Source organism: Abramis brama (assembly GCF_963993115.1).
Source record: "Abramis brama genome assembly, chromosome: 11".
NCBI lineage: Eukaryota > Metazoa > Chordata > Actinopteri > Cypriniformes > Leuciscidae > Abramis > Abramis brama.
The window spans coordinates 25,742,129-25,764,964 of record NC_139973.1 but is presented as its reverse complement, the minus strand read 5'-3'; the positions used below and the strand labels follow the sequence as shown (position 1 = coordinate 25,764,964).

General features: G+C 36.7%; 3 protein-coding genes across 4 annotated transcripts in view; 2 read left to right on the top strand and 1 right to left on the bottom strand.

Moving 5' to 3' along the window:
• The window catches only part of evpla (envoplakin a), a 45,232-nt gene extending 41,007 nt beyond the window's left edge, over positions 1-4,225 (top strand). Inside the window, exon 22 of the mRNA XM_084129373.1 lies at positions 138-4,225. Coding sequence (XP_083985499.1) covers positions 138-3,476 — 3,339 coding nt within the window. The 3' untranslated portion in view covers positions 3,477-4,225. The remainder of the gene's footprint in view (positions 1-137) is intronic.
• On the bottom strand, positions 4,207-6,266 carry ten1 (TEN1 subunit of CST complex). The gene is made up of 3 exons (XM_084129379.1): positions 6,058-6,266; positions 5,000-5,157; positions 4,207-4,844 (listed from the first exon to the last, which is right to left on the bottom strand). The coding sequence occupies exons 1-3, from the start codon at positions 6,144-6,146 to the stop codon at positions 4,726-4,728; spliced, it is 366 nt and encodes a 121-aa protein (XP_083985505.1). The 5' UTR covers positions 6,147-6,266; the 3' UTR covers positions 4,207-4,725.
• A 666-nt stretch (positions 6,267-6,932) lies between these two features.
• Positions 6,933-22,836, top strand: part of acox1 (acyl-CoA oxidase 1, palmitoyl) — a 212,037-nt gene continuing 196,133 nt past the window's right edge. Inside the window, exons 1-9 of one of the 2 annotated variants that reach the window (XM_084129374.1) lie at positions 6,933-7,154; positions 7,937-8,096; positions 10,844-11,004; positions 12,103-12,210; positions 12,325-12,444; positions 13,648-13,763; positions 14,159-14,328; positions 14,465-14,627; positions 14,775-14,965. In XM_084129374.1, coding sequence (XP_083985500.1) covers positions 7,046-7,154; positions 7,937-8,096; positions 10,844-11,004; positions 12,103-12,210; positions 12,325-12,444; positions 13,648-13,763; positions 14,159-14,328; positions 14,465-14,627; positions 14,775-14,965 — 1,298 coding nt within the window. In that variant the 5' untranslated portion in view covers positions 6,933-7,045. Of the gene's footprint in view, positions 7,155-7,936; positions 8,097-9,079; positions 9,241-10,843; positions 11,005-12,102; positions 12,211-12,324; positions 12,445-13,647; positions 13,764-14,158; positions 14,329-14,464; positions 14,628-14,774; positions 14,966-22,836 lie in introns of both variants that reach the window. The other variant, XM_084129375.1, reaches the window with a different exon arrangement.

The window sequence follows — 22,836 nt, the reverse complement described above, 5'->3', positions numbered from 1 at the left end:
TTTTACCACTAATCAAAAAGCTTAATTTGTATTATACTGCAATTAATTTTATCTTTGTTATTAAGAGCAAATAATCCTGTGACTCTTCAAAGTGATCACCTTTGAAATATTAACTGGTCTTACTTCCATTTACACAGAATGTGGTAAAAGTAAATGCCGTACAACAGCAACAGGTGCAACAAAAAGCCTCTGAGGACACTGAAGCTCTGCAGAAAGAATTAAAGGAGGAAATTGCCAAAAATGCCAATGCAGAGAATAGCCTGAGTAGCATCAAGAACAGATATTTATCTCTGAAGAGTCGAAGAGGTGTAGAGCGAGTGGAGGAGAAAGAAGTTCTGCAGTATTACCGTGACCCAAAACTTGAGTCCAATTTGGAGGACTTTCTAAAAAAGATTCACGAAGAAGCACTGAAACGCACCAAAATACAAAGTGAAATTGAGGTACTGACTAGAAAGATCACTAGCCTAGAAAGTGAACTTAAGAACACTAAACCCAAGCTAGTCACAAGAGAGGTGACGGAGGTAGAGAAAGACCCCCAGCTGGATGTAGAAGCATCAAACATTCGAGAAAAAATAAGCAAACTGAGAAGTGAACTTAGAATTAAAGAACAAGAGAAGGCTTACCTGCAATCAGAGATGACAATTTTGGAGCAAAAGAAGCAAATCATAAAAGAGAAGGTGGTGCAAAGGGAAGTGGTAAGACAGGAGAAAGATCCAACAATGTTGAAGGCAGTTACGACATTTGAGATGGATATCTCAGATGAAGGTGAGAGGTGCAAGTCACTGAAGAGTGAAATCTCCCAAACCAGAAGCCAGATCAATTCTATAGAGAGGCTCATCCCAACTTTAGAGCCAAAAGTTGTCACCAAGGAGGTGAAAAGGGTTGAACAGGACCCTGTACTCATAAGTGAGTCTAAAGGGCTTCTGACTACAATAGAAGAAGTGAGAAATGAGAACAAAAGTCTCTTGATTGAGCTTAGTAACCTTCAGTCACACTATGTTCAAATACAACAGATGAAACCCAAAGTGGAAGTCAAAGAAATCATAAATGAGAAATTCAGGGTGGCACCTGAGACAGAGGCAGAGATGCAACGCTTGAGATGGGAGCTTCAAGACAGTAGCAGGCAGGGCTCAGACTTTGAGAGACAAATTAGTATTGTGAAAACAGAGCTTGGTGCTCTGCATTCACAGAAACCCAAAGTTGAGTATAAGGAAGTAGTTCAGGAGGTTGTAAAAGAGGAAAGAAGTCCAGAGAATGTAAGAGAAATACAGAGGCTCTCAGATCAAGTATATTCCCTGCAAAAAACCTACAGTACTTTGCAGGATAAGCTTATCCGTCTTAGAAAAGACAGGGATGAGTGGAAGACTGAAAAGTCAAAGGTTGAGACCAAGATTGTCACAAAAGATGTAACTAAGTATGTTGATGACCCACTTCTGGAGAAGGAGGCAGATCGTCTCAGGAGAGAGATCCGTGAGGAAACTCAGAGGCGAAGAACTATAGAGGAAATGGTATTTGATCTTCAGAATAAATACATTCAGCTTGAGAGACAAAAACCAGAGGAAAAAGTAGTAGTGCAAGAGGTGGTGCGTCTACAAAAGGACCCAAGGCAGATCCTTGATCATGATAGGCTAGGAAGGAGTCTAGATGAAGAAGTGAAGAATCGTAGAAAATTTGAGTTAGAGGTGCAGCAGATGAGAGCACTCATAGAAGACAAGGAGATAATCATAAGGAGCAGTGATGAAAGGCAAAAAAAGATACAGGTGGAAACTGAGCTGAGACAAATTAAATCTAGGATCCATGAGCTAGAAACTGCCCCACCACCTATTGAAGAGAACATAGTCATAGAGGAAGTTCTGAAAGTTGAGAGGGATCCAAAATTAGACAAACTGACCAATGGTCTTCGGACAGACATGGATAAGGAGAGCAGTGACATTATGCGCTTAGATAGAGACATCAGGAAAATTACATTTGAGATAGAAATCTTGCAGCGAGAGAAATCGGTTGAGAAGACCATCTATAAAGAGGTTGTTCGTGTAGAGAAAGATCAAGCAGTGGAAGCAGAACGGTCCCACCTTAGAGAACTGTTACAACAGGAGAAAAATGCCAGACGAGACCTTGAGGATGAACTCCATCGTCTAGATGAGAAACTGCAGCGACAAGCAAGCAAAAGAACTACCACATCCCTGGAGGAGACCAACCTGATTCATGATCGGGACAAGCTGCAAAGAGAAAAAGAAAACCTCCAGAGAGAGCTAAGAACTTTGGAATCTGAAAGACAAAATATCAGCATCTCATTCCACCAGCAGTCTAGGCTGATGAGTGAAAGAAATCAAATGAATAGGCAAAGAAGCATTAAAATGGAATCAGATGTTCAAAGGCTAGAAAGGGAGATCCTGGAAGAGAAGGACACAATTCACAAGCGAGATAACATAATCAGGGAGCTAAAGAACAGTTTGAGGAAGGAGGATTCCTCAGAGACTCGCACTAAGGAAGTCAATGTCTCCACAAAGATTAGCATCTTGGACCCTAACACTGGTAAAGACATGTCACCATATGATGCCTACATGCGAGGCTTCCTCGATCGCAGCCAGTACATGCAATTACAGGAACTGGAGTGTGACTGGGAGGAAACCACCACAATGGGACCTGATGGTGAGATTTCTGTTTTGCAAGATCGCAAGAGTGGCAATCAGTACTCAATCAAAAATGCACTAAAAGAAGGCAGGGTGACTAAATACCAACTACAACAGTACAAAGATGGCAAAATGCCCATCTCAGAGTTTGCTCTTCTTGTGACTGGTGAAACAAAATCTAGGTCATACACCCCAGTTACCAGCCAACCAACTCAGCTCAATGAAGAGTTCCCCATCTGCGGAGTGTATGATGTACACACTGATTCATGTCTAAATGTGCGCAGTGCCATGGGTCGAAAGATGATTGACACCAACACTGCCCAAAAGTTTCTTGAAGCACAGGCAGCCACTGGTGGCATTGTGGACATCAGCAACAGCACAAAATATTCTGTCCACAAAGCAGCTGATCGAGGTCTGATTGAGTCCAGTCAACTACAGCGGTTACTAAATGCTCAGAAGGCCTTTACTGGAGTTGAGGACCCTGTGACTAAAGAGCGTCTGTCAGTCGGAGAAGCTGTACAGAAAGGGTGGATGCCCAAAGAGAATGCCATGAGATACATGGAGGCACAATTTCTGACAGGTGGGTTAGTCAACCCCAACAAAGCAGGAAGAGTTAACATTGTGGATGCTGTCAGCTCTAAGATGATTGACAGTACAATGATGAGAGAGCTTCAGGAAGAGATCAACTATGCAAAAGAGCTGATTGATCCCATCACAAAGGAGAAGATCAACTACAAGCAGGCTTTGGCTCGTTGTAAGACAGACCGACTCTCAGGTCTTCCTATGCTTCCTGCTTCCTCAAAAGATTCTGCCTATGCTTCCCCATATTTCCCTCATACATAGACACTCATAGTCTACATAAGTTTACAAAATTGATAATGCATTCAAGTTTCTGCATTGTTGACCATTCCTCATTTGCTAAGATGAAAATATTATATTTCACACAAAAAACAGTCAAGTCCTGGACCAGTTTATAATTGCAAGTGTTTAGTGGGTGTGTTGATTCAATTTGTTCAAGTTCAATCTGCAACACCAGGAAAAATAGAATAAGATTTTACTGATTTTAAGATAATTAATGTATAATAATAAACATGTTTAGAGATGACAAAAAAAAATAAAAACATTGTACTTGAAATTTGAAAGTAATACGTGATCTGATCTGTACTGTACTTGTAATACAACTTATTGTAAATCTCAGGTTCTATAAAATCTCTAAAATTTGAACACATTACTAACATTAGTTATATTTAACTAAGAGTCATTTAAAAATCTCAGCTGATGAGATGCTTATGTTTACTTCATTTTTACAGTATGTAATGGGGCAGAATATAGTAACAGAGCAAAGGGAATATTTATCAAAAAAGCTAACATGTTATGCATGTTTTATTTGCATGGTATGATGGGCAATGATTCATGATGGTATGAATTTCTGATTTAAAATCATTATACTTTTAATTATTTATGTCTTTACCATTCTCTTTCCTTTCTAACACTGCTGAAATTAAAAATGCAACAAATGATTTCTGTATTTTTTGTTTCTAATTTGTTCTACTAAATGAAGTCAACACACAAAGAGTGGTATTAAATGTATTATTTGCAGGCATAGCATTTTATTAAGCAGAACACATACAGTGATATTTCTTTGTAATTGTGCTAAATGTATTATTTAGTTATTTTTAAAATACATTTTAAAAGCGTTTCTTTCTAAATAAACAGAGGTATAGTGTTTGACCTACCCCCTGCACTATACATCAAATATACAGAGGGTATCAAAGTTCGGAACAAATACCATATATTATATAACAATACAGAGAGCCATTTACATCTGCTATAACCTCTGAATATTTTACTTGCTTATTTGTAAAATAATTTAAAAGTAGATTTATTTTTACAGTTAGCTAATGATAATCAATCAATTTACATCTACTTTCTGTAAAAATCCAACTGACAATCCTATGCTTTTGAGAGGTTGATACAAAGTCACACATTCTCAAATTGTACAAAAACACATTGATAAATAGTTCTCAGTTGATCACATTTCACAGGATATTTATGTATGAGGGCTCTCACAGCAGGGAGCTTGCGCATTCATCTAAATCTCTCTCTCCTTAAAGAAGTGTCTCTGTTCCACAATGGCCTGTTGCATTAGTGCAAGGTCTACTCCATCAACACAAGTCAAAGCACGGGCATGCAGTATAACTCCACTTAATCCTGGAAGCAGAAGCAACAGAAAAATACTGGTTAAAACATCCAGTCTGGTAAAACATACAGACATTCTGAATACAAACAACAAAACTGCCTCTAGATTTAAGCTACACTGAGTAGGCAGAAACTTGTTTTAATCATATTGTCTTATTCAAACCCACCATCAGTCTTTTCAATTTCGCCAAGGACAAAATACTGAGCTCCAAGTATGGGCTGGAAAGGTTCAACAAGTGTTGTTTGTACAGACACGTGGCACTGTGCAGAAGACTGCTGACCACTTAGAACAGCTTTGGACTCTTCTGACACGTAACTTGTAAGTCTAGATGGAAAGATGGACACAAGCTAATTTTTTTTTTTTTTGATTTTTCCAGGTGAAGGTTATACATAATGATGATTTACTAGGCAATTATGACAAAAGAGCTAAGAAACAAGGAAGAGCTGGATCCAATCGCAGTACTTTAATATAGCCTTCATATAGCCTAATAACAAAGGTACAAAAAAACAAGAAAAGCGAACTAAGCTCACAACAAAACAACCAAAACAGACAAGGCTTGACACCTAACTAACAGTGGAAACAAAAGGGAAAATGGGTAACGAGAGAAATAACAAGGGAAACAGGTAGACTACAAACTAAATGTGAGCATAAGACAGAATCATGACAGAAATCCTTTATTTTGTAAATGGTGTTCAAAAAAATAAAATAAATTGGAATACAATTTAGAGCAAAAGTAGAAATCTAAAACAGAACTCTGGAAAGGTTGCAGAGCATTAATTTGATTGCACAATTACAGAAAGTAGATAGGCCTACTATAAATATATTATACTAATTATTTCAGCATTTTCTACTATATTGTCTGTTAATGAGAAAAGTTAGAAAATTACTAAAACGTTTTCCCTAATATTTGGAGAGGCTCCAACACCAAACGTTATCTTACTAATTTGGATTCTGGTTCAAAACAAACTATATGTTTTGCATAGTTATATCGAAGGCTCAATTTAGTTACATCCTAAAATACATATTCTATAAACATCTTTTTCAACATATCAATGATATGTTTTACAAAAAAACTAATAAATGTAACCTACATTTTTAGTCATAAATACGGAAGTTCGCAGCACTTCTCGGAATATATTAGGCAGTTACACTAAAGATATAATGGGGTTACATGAATAAAAATCGCACCTAAACATTTCTGACAACTTTAACAAGTGGACCGACCTGCCAAACGTTCGCACTGACGCACCATCTTTCACCAGGTCTGTGTTGATCTCCAAAGGAAAGTAAAACGCGGCTGGAGGAGGCAGCATATCAGTTCAACATGCATATAGAGACTCACTTGGGTAATAAGAATATTTGGTTACTTCACACTTCTCTCCATTGTGTTCGACATCGGCTGCGCCTGCACGTAACTGATCGGCGAGGGAGGAGCTGAAAACGGAACGTGAAGTCAGACACTTTCTGCTTCCCGTAGTAACGCTCGCGTACTTTACCACAGCTGAAGTGAAATAAATACAATATTTGTCAAATACACAGATGTTTCGGAGACATTTTGATTCAATACTTTATGTACTGCTCAATACAGCGTCTGTTTGCACAAGTTTCTGTTTTGTGCATTTCACAATGAGTTTCTTTCCTATACAAATGCCCTAAAAATAATGAAAATTAAAAACTTTCTGCTACAATAGAAGAATATGACTTCAATAGGACTTCCCCGTGGTCCTTACGTAGACTGTAAAAAAATAAACATACATTCAGTATATAACAAATATGTTACAACATGTATAAATATCGGTGTTTTTTTGTATTTGCTTATGTTTTATTTATATCATAATTATTTATTTTTGTGCTGCGTTCAGCTTTACTTTTTTTAACATTTATGGAAAGGCAAAAGGGGCGTAACTCATATTAAAACGGCTTTCATACCCAAGCAGGAATTGTGAATTTTTATTTATTTATTTTATTGAACAAAGATCACAGGGGATAATTGTGATTCTTGTGCCTTGTCGTGAAACACCAAGCGCTTAGAGAGGGTCACGCCCAGTGAGTTATCAGAGCTCTATTGGCCAACACACAACTGACGTAGAAATTGCCCGCCTTCCAGGAAGTAACAAACTCCACTAGGCCAGAGTTGAAACGTTACACAACATCAATAAAAGTACACAAAGCAGAAGGCACTTCCACCAAAAGAAAGAACAACGGAGCAGTCATGAATCCTGATATTAGCCGTGAACGTGAAAATGCATCTTTTAACCTGGAGATCCTTACGAATATTCTGGACGGTGGTGCAGAAAAGACTCGCAGGAGGAGAGAAATAGGTCAGCTGCGATCAGAATTATCTGATATATCATCTGCACTTATTTATTGATTTATTTTATAATAATTATTATTTTAAATAATATTAAAATGATGCAGTTGTTTGGACATTTTTTTATTATTATTATAAAAAGCTTTGGTAGCTATTGTAATGGCATGTAGTTTTGCTTTTAGTCTTTTTATGTGCCTTCTGTGGCTGGGTTGACTTGACTCATGACTTGATTGTTCTCATGCACTGAGCTTGAGTCTCCAGTCATGTCTTGTCCATACTCCTGTGTCGTATACACAAAAAGCAAAACACTTAAATCGAAAAACTGTCTTAACTCTAAATCTTAACATAAATAACTCTCAAAAAGAATTCCTTATAAGGGCAGAAACATAAAAATGTCTCGAAATTATTTATTGCTATTTTCCCAACAAAACAATTTTCATATTTGTTTCTGCAAACTATTGCGGTGCTTTTTTCAGTTGTACAGTTTGTGTTTCTCATGAAAATTACCTGTATACCATTCAGATAAGAGAAACATTTCATTTATCTTGAAGTCAGTGGCCCTCTCACTGCTGCCATGCTACTTTGAGGTGATTCTTATATCAAGTTTGACCTGAGTATTTGCAGGGACCCCCATTTCATTATCATCATTTTTCTCTCTTTCTCTTTTTTTGTGTGTGTGTCATAAATCTGGCACCTAGCCTCTTAAATCTCTCTATATCCATGTAAAAAAATAACCTGTACAGTGTACAGTTTATCACCTATCACCTATATTGCTTTATTTTTCTTCCCTAGAGTCTTTGGTCATTAGTGATCCAGACTTCCAGCATGAAGACCTGAACTTCCTCTCCCGCAGTGAGAGATATGATGCAGCAGTGCGAAAGAGTGCTCAGATGATTCTGAAACTTAGGGAATATGGTATCTCTGATCCAGAGGAGATTTACTCCTACAAGAGGTATGCATATTTGTCATGATTCAAGAAACTCTCTCTCGGTTATGATATATATGGTAGAGTGAATTATTCAGGTTGATTGGGACACATTTTGCCATTGAGATACCTGGGAAAATGTGTCTCAATCAACCTGAAATCACCCTATATGGAATATGTTTGTAAGATAGAAAACATTTGAGTTGTAAAGTTCATATAAAATGATAACAGACTAGTCAAAATGTTCGTCTACTCATCTACTAGTCTACTCATTCCTTATCATTACAATTTTTCCACTCTTTAAATTCATGGTCTTAACAAATATGAAAGTAAGTTACTCCTTCACGAGTGCCCTGGTGTCTTTGCCACCTTTGTCTCAGAATCTCTGTAATCGAATGACATGTCATGTATAAAAATCATACATGACATGTCATTCGATTACAGAGATGCTGAGTGCCCACATTGCTGAAAGAATACATTTTCCTGCATTTGGAGTAAAAATGTCCTGTTTATTTTTCTAATAATTATTATTAGTTAATAATAATAATTAGTTTTTAATGAATAGAAATCTTGTAAATGTGCATTAAGAAATTTGTCACATTACATTATTTAGTTATCTTTCTCCAAAGGCAAAGGCAAGTTCCAATGTGTTTAAAGAGACAGCCTGAGCAAAGGTCTCGGATTAAAAGTGTGTCAAAGGCAATTGAAGCCAGAGCTACCAACTCCACCCATATTCTGAAACTGAATTAGCAGAAGGAAATTAAACTGGTTATTATTCACATTTAGGTGATTCAGACATGCTTGAAAGTTCACTTTTAATACACATTTAGCACAATGAAAATAGTTGAGTTAGCATCAACCAGTGCAGCCACTGTTGACTGTTAATTAATCATTCAAATCAGTTCTGTATAAACATGTACATATCTTTGCCTTTATAAAATTGTAAATTTCTGTAACTAAATATCTACGTTTCTCGAGTTGAAGTTTTATACGTGTCTTCCATCCTGCAGTGTTGCGAAGGGTGTGTATCAAGAGCCCTTTGGTGTCCATTATGTCATGTTCATACCCACCTTAAACAGCCAGTGCACTACTGAACAGCGCAAAAAATGGATCCCATTAGCCGAGTCATTCCATATCATAGGCACCTATGCTCAGACAGAGCTTGGGCACGGTCAGTCTCTCTCTCTCCCAGACAATTAAGGAAAATGTACTTTCTTTGTTTAGACCAAAATTAAAGTGTTGTCCTTTTGGGGTTTAGAGTTAACAGTACATACAGTTAAGCATGACCCTTGCAGGTGTTGACAGCTCAGTATGGTCATATTCTCAGATTTATGGTCTCCTAAAGTATAATGAATTGTTAGCTGGCTATAGTCACTCAATACCAGAAAATAAGTACTCCTGATTTAACCTAGTTTTCACCTTTCATTAAAACATTTTCCATCCCGTCCTGTATGTATTAGTCCACTTTTCAAAAACATATTTTCATCCTGATCCTTATTAGCTAACAAACATTAAGTAAAAAGGATTGCACGTCAACCACGGCCTGTAATGTTTATTTTGATGGCTAAGTCTGGTCCAGCTTTTTAGTTTGAAATCTGTCACGTGCCTGGTAGTTATACATCCTCTTTTGTACTGTATATGTGTAAATTAAATGCATTATTTAGATTTTTTTGTCCTACAAAATGTATTAGTTTTATTAATTAAAACTCTAATTTTAGTAGGAATGTGAGATACAGTAGTACATTTGTAAGAAGGAAGAAGCAGCAGGCATTGAGAGAATAATGGCTTCTTTATGCTGAAGTGTCAGAGGGAGGAAATGTATCTGCTGGGAATATGGGACAAACAGGTCACCCTATTGTTTCTCTCTTGAAAGTAAGATTTTTGAGAGAGGCGTTTACTATTTTCTCCTCAACACGCATGTGCATTAGCTTGACATAAAAATATTTAGGTGATTTGAAATATATTATTGAAACAATCTTGAGAAACAGCTTTGGAGATTTTGTTATTTCCCCGTTTAAGTACCCATGTCCCATGGGTGCTATATTGGTTTTTTGTCTGTTGCTTACATAGAAATGGACACTTTTGTAGATGTTTTTCTTTCCATTTTCCTTATCCTCAGTTATTCATACCATAAGTGCCATGTTTTTAAGATGCATTGTGTTGTCGAGTAATGTAGAAAAGCTATATCAACATGCAGCTCTATCTGTTTTTGAACACGAGTGAATCCTGTATGAATGGCTCCTTAGTCTGCAACATAAATGCTGTTTTGCCTTTTGCTAGATAAACAAGGATGCAGCCTAAATACCTTTTTTTTAATGTGCTGCTGCTTTAAAAATAAATAAATAAATAACTATTCGAGTAAACTTATATCTTATGCATTCTTTGAAATTGTATTTATTGCCATTGAAGAGCTTCTGTTTTAAGGAATACAGTTTGTGCAGTTATTTTTTGTTTTTATTATTATAATTGATTTGCAATAGTGTAATCATTAATCATTATTAAATCTGATGTTTAATCAGAATCTGCATGTCCTGCTTAAAATGATTTCTCTCCTTTTTTGTAATTTTCTGTCCATCATCTTTAATCCCATCCATATTCGTCTACATTCATACACATTCTTACTCTACTCTTCTGACATTTCTCCTTTTCATTCTTAACACCCCCTTGTTTGATTCTCAATACATATTCCACCTTTCTACTTGCCTTTCTATTTCTTTCTTACACCTTTTTTTTCTTTAAATACTCCGCTCACTTTGACCCTTGCCCTATCAAAGCTGTGTGCACCGAGGGCGTCCAGAACCCCTTGATCTGCACTTGGGCATGTTCCTGCCGACGCTGTTGAACCAATCCTCACCTGAACAACTGGAAGCTTTCTTCATGCCAGCATGGAACCTGAAGATTATTGGCACCTACGCGCAGACTGAGATGGGGCACGGTAACAAATCTGGCAACCTACCTGCACGCACATTTCTATACTTAGAAATCTTATAAAGGTATTATACATTTTTCCAGATTTTGTAGAAATTTTGTTACTGCATCCTCTCTGTTACTACATTATGTGGACAGTATTTTATAGCTATCATAATGGCAAGAAAAGGGCAAATATCAAAGAAAGACAGTCTGAGATAAAGGATGGTTCCTAATTGTATGACACCAATGATACATATCCACCTGCAGAGCCATACATGACAGCAGTTTCTAACCAGCAGTGCCAGGCCAGCAGTCTCAGACTAGAAGTTTGGGTAGAGACTCACTCAATGCCTAACTCCACCACTAACCCTAACCTCACTGAGGCTATATGCTTTGTCTTAACTTCCATCTTGATACAGCTGGCTCGGTGGTTTGTATGGCTCTGCGGCACTGCTGTTGGATACTGTCGACACTAACTTCTAAACATGGAGCTGGAAGCTTAATGGTCTAGGGTTCTTTTGTTGGATCCATAGTCAGTGGCACCCTGAACCAAAAGCAATGGCCAGCACATTACATTCTCCTAATGTAAACTCCATCTATCTGATTTGGGGATGAACTTGGCAGAAAGGTGTTAACAAAGCAACCTACAAGTGCAATAAATTGTTTGATATCCATTTTAGAATCAATGCCACAGGTGTGTTTTGCTGTTGTCTGGAAAAGATAGCCGATTGACTCTCTAATTGATTATTTCTAATATGCTTTATTTTCAAAGTAAACTGAATTTCTTTATAAAATCTGAAAAATTAGGTTTTCAAAAAGATTGAGAGTGAGTTAGTGAGTAAAGAGTATTTATTTTTCTTGCTGTCAAACACCTACAAGGGTTGCCTTAACAATGCTATTAGAACTTTTAAACTTAAATATTATAAATACTGTTACATACTGAACCACTAAGGGGATTAGAGCTTGTTCATTTGCTCAGTCCTAGATATTTGTTTAAATAATAGGCAATACTTGACTTTGAAACTGCATGAAGTATGCATGAATTTCACTTTGATTTACTCGTAAATCTGTAATATGTAGTTACAGTTGTCTGTGATATGTCACATGTATAATATCCTTCTAGGTACACACATTCGTGCTCTTGAAACCACTGCTACTTACGACCCTTCCACCCAAGAGTTTGTTTTGAACAGTCCAACAATCTCCTCTATTAAATGGTGGCCAGGTGGATGTGAGTAAGCCCTGCTCAAATCACGCAATTTTATGTCAAATATAAAATGGCACTGTACAACTGAATACATAACATGCTTTTTTTAAATGATTAATTTACTCTCTGTCTTTCTAGTGGGTAAAACCTCAAATCACGCTATAGTCCTGGCTCAGATGTACACGCAGGGCAAGTGTCATGGCCTACATGCCTTCATCACACCCATTCGTAGTATGAAGACACACATGCCACTGCCAGGTACAGAACCTTGAGTTGGTGTATGTCCCTAAAAGTTGTGATGATGTATAGAGAGATACAGAATGGAGCATGTGTGTGAGGTTTTGGTTGTTTTTTGGTATGGTATTACATGATTATAAGACTCATATAATACCATATATGAGATCAGGGGTTTAGATCAGGGGTGACAAGCTCAGTTCCTCGAGGGCCACAGTCCTGCAGAGTTTATTAAACGCACCTTATCAAGCTAATCAAGTTCTTTAGGTATGGTTGTTGGAGCAGGGAACTAAACTCTGCAGGAATGTGGACCGCCAGGAGCAGAGTTTGGCACCCCTAGTTTAGAAGGACTGCAGTTGTTGTTACACAGTCACCAGATTATGGAATGATTGCTTTATCTTATCACAATTATATGCCACTTTGCAATTTTACAATCACTTGTTGCCTTCCAAAAATGGGAATTGTACATCAATACGTACACCAATGAAATGCAATTTTTTTTCTTGTTAATTGTTGCGTGGTGTAACTGGACCAAAAACCTATTGATTCATCTTACACTGAGCCTATGCAATAGTGCAGTTTTAAAAATATTGTTTCAAATTATTGGATTTTAAAGCCAAGTTACACTGTTATGGCAACAACTAAAAAAAGGACAGTCCAATAACTTATACATGGTGATTTGTTGGATTTGCAAGAGGTAGAGGTGGTGGCAAAAGTAGCTAATTCCACAAATGTATAAAGAAATAAAATAAAAAATATATATATATATTTTTTAATTTTTAATAAATTATTTTTTTCAATAAAAAAAAATCTCGAAGGACCCAACACTCCATTAAATTTGCTTAACTTGGTGAACTGAAAAGAAAAATCACACCCTTAGCTCTTTCTAGCCAAATGCCTAAATATAAACTTGACAGTACCACATGGCAAACGTTACAGTAACTGACAAAAAAAATTAAAACGAGACTTTAAAAAAAAAATACCAGCAGTTAAAGAAAAGCTGAATGAAACTCTGTTTAATTTTTAGTTTTTCTGCAGTATCTTGTTGTAATAGACTTTTTATGTAGATATTATTATTTAAGTCATTCTGTCCAAAATGAATTTTTATTTACAATTTGACAGCCCGATATTTTGATGCTTAGACATTTGTCTAGAAATATGATTTGTACACAGAATGTAGTCTTCAATAATTAAGCCATTGTTTTTGTATCTGTTGTGTTTGAACAGGTGTGGTGGTCGGTGATATTGGCCCCAAATTTGGTTTTGATGAGGTTGATAATGGCTACTTGAAACTGGAAAATGTCAGGATTCCACGTGAGAATATGCTGATGAAGTATGCCAAGGTGAGCATATCCTGCTCACACAGAAAGATAAAAAGGTTACAACAATTGTGTTTTTGCTTGTGTTTAGAGTTTATAAGCAAAATCAAGGAAGATTTTAAATAGTTTGTAATTATGTGTGCTCATTTATATTGAGTGGATTCCAAAAGACTAGACAAAATCTAATCTAATCTAATCTAAAGACTAGACTAATTTAATACTGGATATATAATTTTAGGATTTTGAAAAGCAACAAAATGTTATGACAAAAGGAATAAATAATATAAAAAAAGAATAAGAAAGATTCTGAATTATTTTAAGATGTGTACTTTAACTAAATAAATAAATTATGAAAAAAACTCTGTTTCCACTGGGGCATTCTCAAATGTAATTGCTTTACTTGGTGTGTTCTTGTATAGGTTGAGCCAGACGGTACATATGTGAAGCCTCCTAGTGATAAGCTCACATATGGCACTATGGTGTTTATTCGCTCCATGATAGTGGGAGAGTCAGCACGAGCTCTCTCCAAGTCCTGCACCATTGCCATCCGTTACAGTGCAGTCCGACACCAGTCTGAACTACGCCCAGGGTGGGTCTCTCTCTCTCTCTCTCTCTCACTCTCACTCTCACTCTCACTCTCTTGGGTTTTCCTTTTAGACTTTTGCTCAAACAAATATTACAGAAATAAATAAACATTAAATTAACTTTTCATTTCTTTCTTTTAGAGAACCAGAGCCACAGATCTTGGACTATCAAACCCAGCAGTATAAACTATTTCCTCTGCTGGCCACTGCCTATGCCTTCCACTTTGTGGGGCAATACATGAGTAAAACATACCATCGCATCTCAGGAGACATTAATCAGGGTGACTTCAGTGAGCTGCCAGAAGTGAGCAGAAATATGTTATAAAAAAAGTTTGATATATGTGTTTATCTTTTTTTTTACATGTTTGTCTGTTTTGTAGCTCAATTTGAGTGTCTTTTATCTAATTGTTGTACTTTTTTTTTTAATTACTTCTCTTTATTCTTTCTATAGCTGCATGCTCTATCTGCAGGTCTGAAGGCTTTTACCACCTGGGTGACGAATGCAGGCATTGAGGTGTGTCGCATGTCATGTGGTGGACATGGTTACTCCCGCTGCAGCAGTTTACCTGACATCTATGTCACCTTTACACCGACCTGCACTTATGAGGGAGAAAATACAGTTATGATGCTGCAGACAGCTAGGTAAAAACACCTGTTTACATTTACTGTTTCAAACTGAAGTTGCAATGAATAAGTAAAATAGATTATGATAGATTATTATATATATCTGTAACTTCATGCAGTGATTTGTGCAGAATTGCACTTAGCTGCCTAAGTTTCAGACGCAGCCCAAGATCTTCTTCGCATTGAGCTTCTCTATTTATGCACTATTTTGAATGACCAACGCAGCTGCGCCACATCTAGTGTGTTCAACTGGATAGGCTAACAAAAACATTAATATGTAACAACGACTCTTATCGCATTTCGAGCACAACTGATAAAGCTACCTGACGCACACCTAAAATTCAAATGCACAGTTTTTGCATTAGAATGTGGATTTTTATTTTCAATTCTACGAATATTCGGAATTTGAATTTGACAGCCCTAATTGGAATCTGGTTTCCCAGCAATTAAGAAACAGGATAGGATTGGCATCTCTGTAGTTTTTACAAAGGTTTGAGTGTCTGTTGTGTGGATGTAGGTGTTATGGAAGGTCATCACTTGTACATCACAAAACCCATTAAAATGAAAAGAAATGTGTTATAATGTTATGTAATTGAGGATCATACCTGACAGTTTGTGATCAGACTCTTTAATTAAAATTAATGTAATTTTCTTTTTACATTCGATGGGATGCCAATAATACTTGAACCACCAACTGTTATTTTCCACAAAGGTGCACCATGCAGAGCAGCAAGAAAATTTGCATTCGTTATCGTATAACAAACGTCAAAATAAGTAAGTGCTGTGATTCCAGATATAATTCGATTTTTCAGAGGACCGCCCCCAAAAAATAGTTTGTTCACTGATTAAAAAACGTTTCCATGCAGTTAGGTTAGGTTAGGTCTCGGTATTATAAAGAATGAAATTCTTGTTTTTAAAACTTCTAATGCCTTAATTGAGCTTAATTGAATCATAGAATGATCTAATAATGTTTTGTGGAACTTAAAGTTCCTGCGTCATACTTACCAGACATGTCTTTAGCATACTAACATAAACTATTGCTGTTTAGTATGACAAAGGAACTTGCCTGGTTTCACATACAGGGCTAAGATTAAGCCAGGATTAGGCCTTAGTTCAATTAAGACATTAGAAGTTTTAAAAACATGCCTTAGAGAAAAACACTACTTGTGTGCATCTTTAGACAAAACAATGGCACTGACATTTTAAGATGTGTTAGTGTAAGTTATTTTTAGTTAAAACAGCTCAAACAAGCATTTTAGTCTGGTACTAGGCTTAAAGGAGTAGTTCACTTTAAAATGAAAATTACCCCATGATTTACTCACCCTCAAGCCATCCTAGGTGTATTTGACATTCTTCTTTCAGACGAATACAATCGGAGTTATATTAATAAACACCCTGACGCTTCCAAGCTTTATAATGGCAGTGAATTGCAACCATCAGTTTGAAGCTCAAAAAAGTGCATCCATCAATTATAAAAGAACTGCAGACGCCTCCGGGGGGTTAATATAGCCTTCTGAAGCAAAACGATGAGTTTGTGTAAGAAAAATATTCATATTTAACACGTTACAAAGTACAATTCTAGCTTCCGGCCAAACAGCCATACGCAGTCTACTTGCGCCTAAAGCGCAACTTTCACTTGTGACATCGGAAGTAGTGTAGTGCGTCATGGCGTAGCGTAAATAGTCGAATCCGTATGTTCGTTTGGCCGGAGTTTTACTTTATAAAGTTTTAAATGTGAATGTTTTTCTTACACAAACTAATCGCTTTGGTTCAGAAGGTCTTTATTAACCCCCCGGTGCCGTGTGGAGTTCTTTTATAATGGATGGATGCACTTTTTTGAGCTTCAAACTGATGTTTGCAATCCACTGCCATTAACTCCGATTGTATTCGTCTGAAAGAAGAAAGTCATATACACCTAGGATGGCTTGAGGGTGAGTAAATCATGGGGTAATTTTCATTTTAAAGTGAACTACTCCTTTAAAGGGGTGGTATAATGCCCTTTTCACAAGATGTAAAATAAGTCTTTGATGTCCCCAGAGTGTGTATGTGAAGTTAGATATTTTTATATAGCATGTTAAAATTGACAATTTTTGAGGGTGAGCAAAAATGCACCATTTTGTGTCTGTTCCTTTAAATGCAAATGAGCTGCTGCTCCCAGCACAGAGGGCGGAGCTTCAACAGCTTGCACTCACACAGATATGCACTGAAAATTTCTAAAACTTTTAGCCTTTTATGTTCAAACCGGATTCAGACAATGATGGAGAGACTCAAGAAGAAGTGACAACATGTAGAATGCAACAGGACATTTCTGAATGGCTAGTTGATGCATTTATGTGTAGTTCTCTTCTAATCATTGATTAGCATATTCTGTCTTGATAATCTATAAATCGCGTTCCGGGGGCGTGGTTTATGTAAATTTTAACGTTGGTGATGTCACTAACCCAGGAGGAATGTCGTGTAGTCCCTACCAGCCGTTTGTTTATAGTCCTTAAAAATCGATTTCTTTAAAAGCAAATATCTCCCTTTGCTTTGAACTTTGAGCATTGTAACTTTGCAGATGTTGTTTATGCTCAAACAGCAATATTACACACTAACTAAAGTTAAAAAAGTGAAATCATAATCAACCACCCCTTTTAAGTCGTGTCTGTGAAACTGGGGGAAAGTTGGCTAATAAGAAGAGACTGGTGTCAGTACTGACATTTAATATAGTTGTCACTCACTGAGTGAAGCAACTAAACCCACACCATAACTACAAATATACTTTTTTTGGCCACTGGTACTGTGTGTGCGGTAGCTAACAGTTTTGCACTTGCCTGGCCTAGCCCAGCCCACATTTGTGCATTTTGAGTGTAACAGAGGCTTGTATTAAAGACTGAGAGACTGGTTTCAAGTGATGAGCCTGGTTCTTGGGCATAATAGGAGTGACTGCTGATCAGAAACAATACAATGAGTAATTTGACACTCTGCTATGGAAGCTTATGGGTAGCAAATTTCAATTTGAGATGTAATATGCAAAATTGACAATGCAATATGTAAAATGGCAATGCATTTCTGTATTTAAATTTAAATTTTCCAATACATTTGTGCAACGTTTGGTGCAAAATGAAAATGAAAATTCAATTATATAATTTACATTTGCCATTTCATACACTAGTTTTAATATGTAAATTGAATACATATTTTAACGCTTTATAAGTTGCAAAATTAAAATTAAAATATATTACAGAAATGATTAGATTTTAACATGTTCAAGCAAAAACTGTAGCAAAATTGTAATTTAAATGTTATTTTTTCTTAATTGCATTTACACTCACAGTCAAGACACTTGCGATTGCATTTCCATTAAGTGTCCCGCAATGAATGTAGCAAAATTCAATGTGCAATTTGAAAATGCATTCTGAGCCGATCACGTGCCCGCCCCGCCCTGTCAATCACTGCGTGACGTTGGCCCTGCCCCCAACCCAATGCAAAACGTCGGCAAAGTAGGCTCACAGGCTCGGTTTTGTTTGTGCTGCTTCAGTTTTTGAAATATTAGACCGAATTATAGACGATGACATCACCAGTCCCCCGACCTGCTCCAAATTCACCCAAAATAGTCTCATATGTTTGTGCTAATTTGCGCCGATAAACATTTATTTTGTGCTGCTTCGGTTTCTTAAATATTAAAATAATATTTTTTGGTCATTCTGAGGTCACTCAGCCCCCTACTGCTCCACATTCACCCAAAATAGTCTCGTTTGTTTGTGCGATCGTTTGTGCCCGTTAAAGTTTCGTGTGCTGCTTCGTTGTTTAAAATATTAGACACTGAATTATAGACGATGATGTCACCAGCCCTCAACCTGCTCCACATTCACCCAAAAAAGGCTAGGTCGATGAATTTGACCCGTCAGATTCCGTGACCCTGTGTATTAATACCTGATCAATATGCTTTATAAAATAGAAAGGGGATTCGCATGTCTGCCTCATATTTTATGATTATACAGCTGCATAAACAGAGATGGTCACACATCACATTCGTCACTTTATTGAACATTACAGTCAGTTATAAATAAAGAGCGGTCACGTTTTTAGGTAGCTATTAATACCGAATACCAACGGAGCTTTGTCATATTATGTGATCACAGAGTAATAGGCCTATGCATTTGTAAGGAAAAACTATAGGATCTCCAACATTATTGGGTATTAAAGTTAATAGTAATAAGAATTAAAGCTGCAAGCAGCATTCATCGGGGTTCAAGCTGTTAAGGCCTTTAAGCACAAAAGCATCAAAAGTTATTAAGTTTTATTTAGCAAGCATGTAACCACTGACATCATAGATGGAAAAGACCATGTTCTAGCATGATTTACCATGATAAACCACATTTAGCATGATTTAACATAGTTTATCATGATTTACCATGGTTTACCATGATTTACCATGGTTTACCATGATTTACCCTGTTCTAGCATGATTTACCATGTTTTTATCTTAGTTTACCTTGATTTACCATGTTCTAGCATGATTTACCATGATATACCACATTCTAACATGATTAACCATAGTTTATCATGATTTATCATGGTTTACCATGCTTTACCCTGTTCTAGTATGATTTACCATGATATACCACGTTATTGTTATACAAGTGATTTTTTAAGTGTCTAAATATGAATGATGCAGAATCACATGTGAAAAGACTTCATTAATAAGTAGAATGGCCAGCAGAGGGCAGTAGAAGACCACTTATTGGCTCAGTTTCACTTTAAACTTCATGATTTTCACCAGTTTTCTGCACTAAAGCAAACCAGTTTTTCCATGTTAACTCCATAATGCATGCTTACACACACACACACACACTCACACAAAGACAAATGTTGTTGTTGTTGTTGTTGTTGTTGTTGTTGTTGTTGTTGTTGTTGTTGTTGTTGTTGTTGTTGTTGTTGTTGTTGTTGTTTTTTCAATGCTATTGGGATATGTCATTATGAAAATATTTTTGAATGGTCTATAAACATTTCACAAAGTCTTTGTAAACTATTAATCAGATGATTCAGAATTTATTCAGAAACCTAAGACTACACACACATTATGTTGTAGATACAGACATTTGAACTATATGATGTGATCAAACTGTCAATACTAATACTTTAGCAGATGGATTTTGACTAAATGTAATTGTAAATGTTAAAATTGTGATTTTATAAAGTCTTAATATAAATGTGTCAACAATATGACAAAATGACTATTTTAAACAGCAGGGGGCAGTAAAATACCACTTATTGGCTTAATATGCCATTATATTCATATCATTTTCACCTTTTTAACTGTTATAGAGGCAAATTTTGTCCGATCTGTCTGAAAATTTTCATGCATGTTCAGAGTGATATTTCACATGTTCTGGCTTGTTTTTAAGAAGGTCTAAGCATTCATTAAAAAGATATAGGCTTTCGGGGACACTTGGTAAAGGCCACATTTTGAAGTGAATCTATTATAGCTATCCATATGAAGTAGTTCAACTTTTTCTGACAATTATTGATCTAGTGAGTCCAGAGAATTGTATTGCAGTAGTTTTGAACATTATGATATGTAAATCATATGATCAGAGATGGAAAAGACAATTTATAGCCAATACAGGTAGTTTACCATAGGAAATATATGGTTTTAAAGCCTTTTAACTGTTATAGCGCCACCTTTGGTCCGATCTCCATAAAATTTTGTATGCTTGTTAATGATGTTATGTCACATATGCTCTCCAATTTTTGTGAAGTTATTTTCATTTAGGATTTATAGGCTTTTTAGTGTATTTTGCCACGCCCCTTTTCTGAATGACCCTATTACAGCCATCCAAATGCAAAAGTTCAACTTTTTTTAAATAATTATTTATCTAGACAGTCCAGAGAATTGTCCTAGACTCGTTTGGTTCCGATCGGGCGAAAAACCTAGGACTAGTTCGCAAAAGTAGGTTTTTAACATAATTACGAATATTTAATGAACGGTTTAATTGGCAGCAATGGTTCTTGAGGCAAAGTTGTTCAGCATGAGCAGATCTATTAAATGATATGCATTTTTTGACGATAAGTTTAACACCACGTGATTACAGAGGCATAAAACTCGTTAGCACCAACTAGTGGCCGATTTCTTTCAAAATTCTTACAGACCTCTAGGGCCATGAGTCGAACATGCCCAGCGAGTTTTGTTCCGATCAGTCTCCGTTAACCTTGTCTAATAGGTGCTCAAATTCATTGGCCAATGGCGGCCATGTTTTTTGAGATACACCAATGTCCTCATAGACATACATGGCACCTTGGACCAAGACACTGCATACCAATTTTCAAGTCAATCGGACTAACGATCAGGTGGTTAAAGCCTGTTTTATGTTTTTTTCATGTTATAGCGCCACCATGTGGCCAATTGTCGCGATTTTTTTTACTGTGACCTCAGATTGACCTCTTACACATGTGTACTGAGTTTGGTGAAGATACCTCATTTACTTCTGGAGATATAGCCGTTTGAAATAGGCTCCTCCCACAACGTTAATTTTGCGCCCCCTAGCGACCGTGAATCAGAATTTCAACCTTTTTTTGATGATTATTGATATTCAGACTCCAGAGAACATTTCTGCACTGGTTTGGTTCCGATCGGTCAAAAAACCTAGGAGTAATTAGCAAAAGTAGGTTTTTGACAAAATTCAAAATGGCGGAAAAATTTGCATACCGGAAATGAAATCGGAGATATACGTTTTGTCAGGTGTCCAGTTTTCCAGTGATGTAAGACATTTGAGTCTACGACATACGGTCTAGGAGTTATGAACAGTTTCGCGCTTTTGGTTGCTGTAGCGCCACCTATGGGCCAATCGAGGTCATAATCTCTGAACCTTTCCTCGATTTTTGTACTACCATCTGGCAAAGTTTCAAGTCTCCATTATTTACGGTTTGGGCTGCACGATGCGTTTTACGGCAGAAGAATAATAATAATAATTAAAGCTGCAAGCAGCATTTATCGGGGTTCAAGCATTTTAAGGCCTTTAAGCACATAAGCATTTAAGACATTAAGTTTTATTTAGAAAGCTTTTAACCACTGAAATAATAGATGGAAAAGTCCATTTACAGCCAATACAGGCAATTTACCATAGGAAATATATGGTTTTCAAACCTTTTTAACAGTTATAGCGCCACCTATGGTCCGATCAACATGAAATTTGGCATGCTTGTTTAGAATATTATGGCACATATGCTCACCAATTTCCGTGAAGTTCTGAGTTTTCGTTTAGGATTTATAAGCTTTTGAGTGCATTTTGCCACGCCCATTTTCTTTATGACCCAATTATAGCCATACGAAAAATTCAAAAGTTCAACTTTTTTTCGATAATTATTGATCAGGAGAGTCCAGAGAATTGTCCTAGACTGGTCTGGTTCCGATCGGGCGAAAAACCAGGGACTAGTTCGCAAAAGTAGGTTTTTAACATATTCGCGAATAATTAATGAACGATTTGATTGACAGCAATGGTTCTTGAGGCAATGTTGTTCAGCATGAGCAGATCTATCAAATGATATGCATTTTGTGACAATAAGTGTAACACCACGTGATTACAGAGCCGTAAAACTCGTTAGCGCCAACTAGTGGCCGATTTCTTTCAAAATTCTTACAGACCTCTAGGGCTATGAGTTGAACATGCCCATCGAGTTTCGTTCCGATCGGCCTCCGTTAACCTTGTCTAATAGGTGCTCAAACTTCATTGGTCGATGGCGGCCATGTTTTTTGAGATACACCAATGTCCTCATAGACATACATGACACCTTGGGCCAAGACACTGCATACCAATTTTCAAGTCAATCGGACTAACGGTCAGGTGGTTAAAGCCTGTTTTATGTTTTTTTCATGTTATAGCGCCAGCATGTGGCCAATCGCCGCG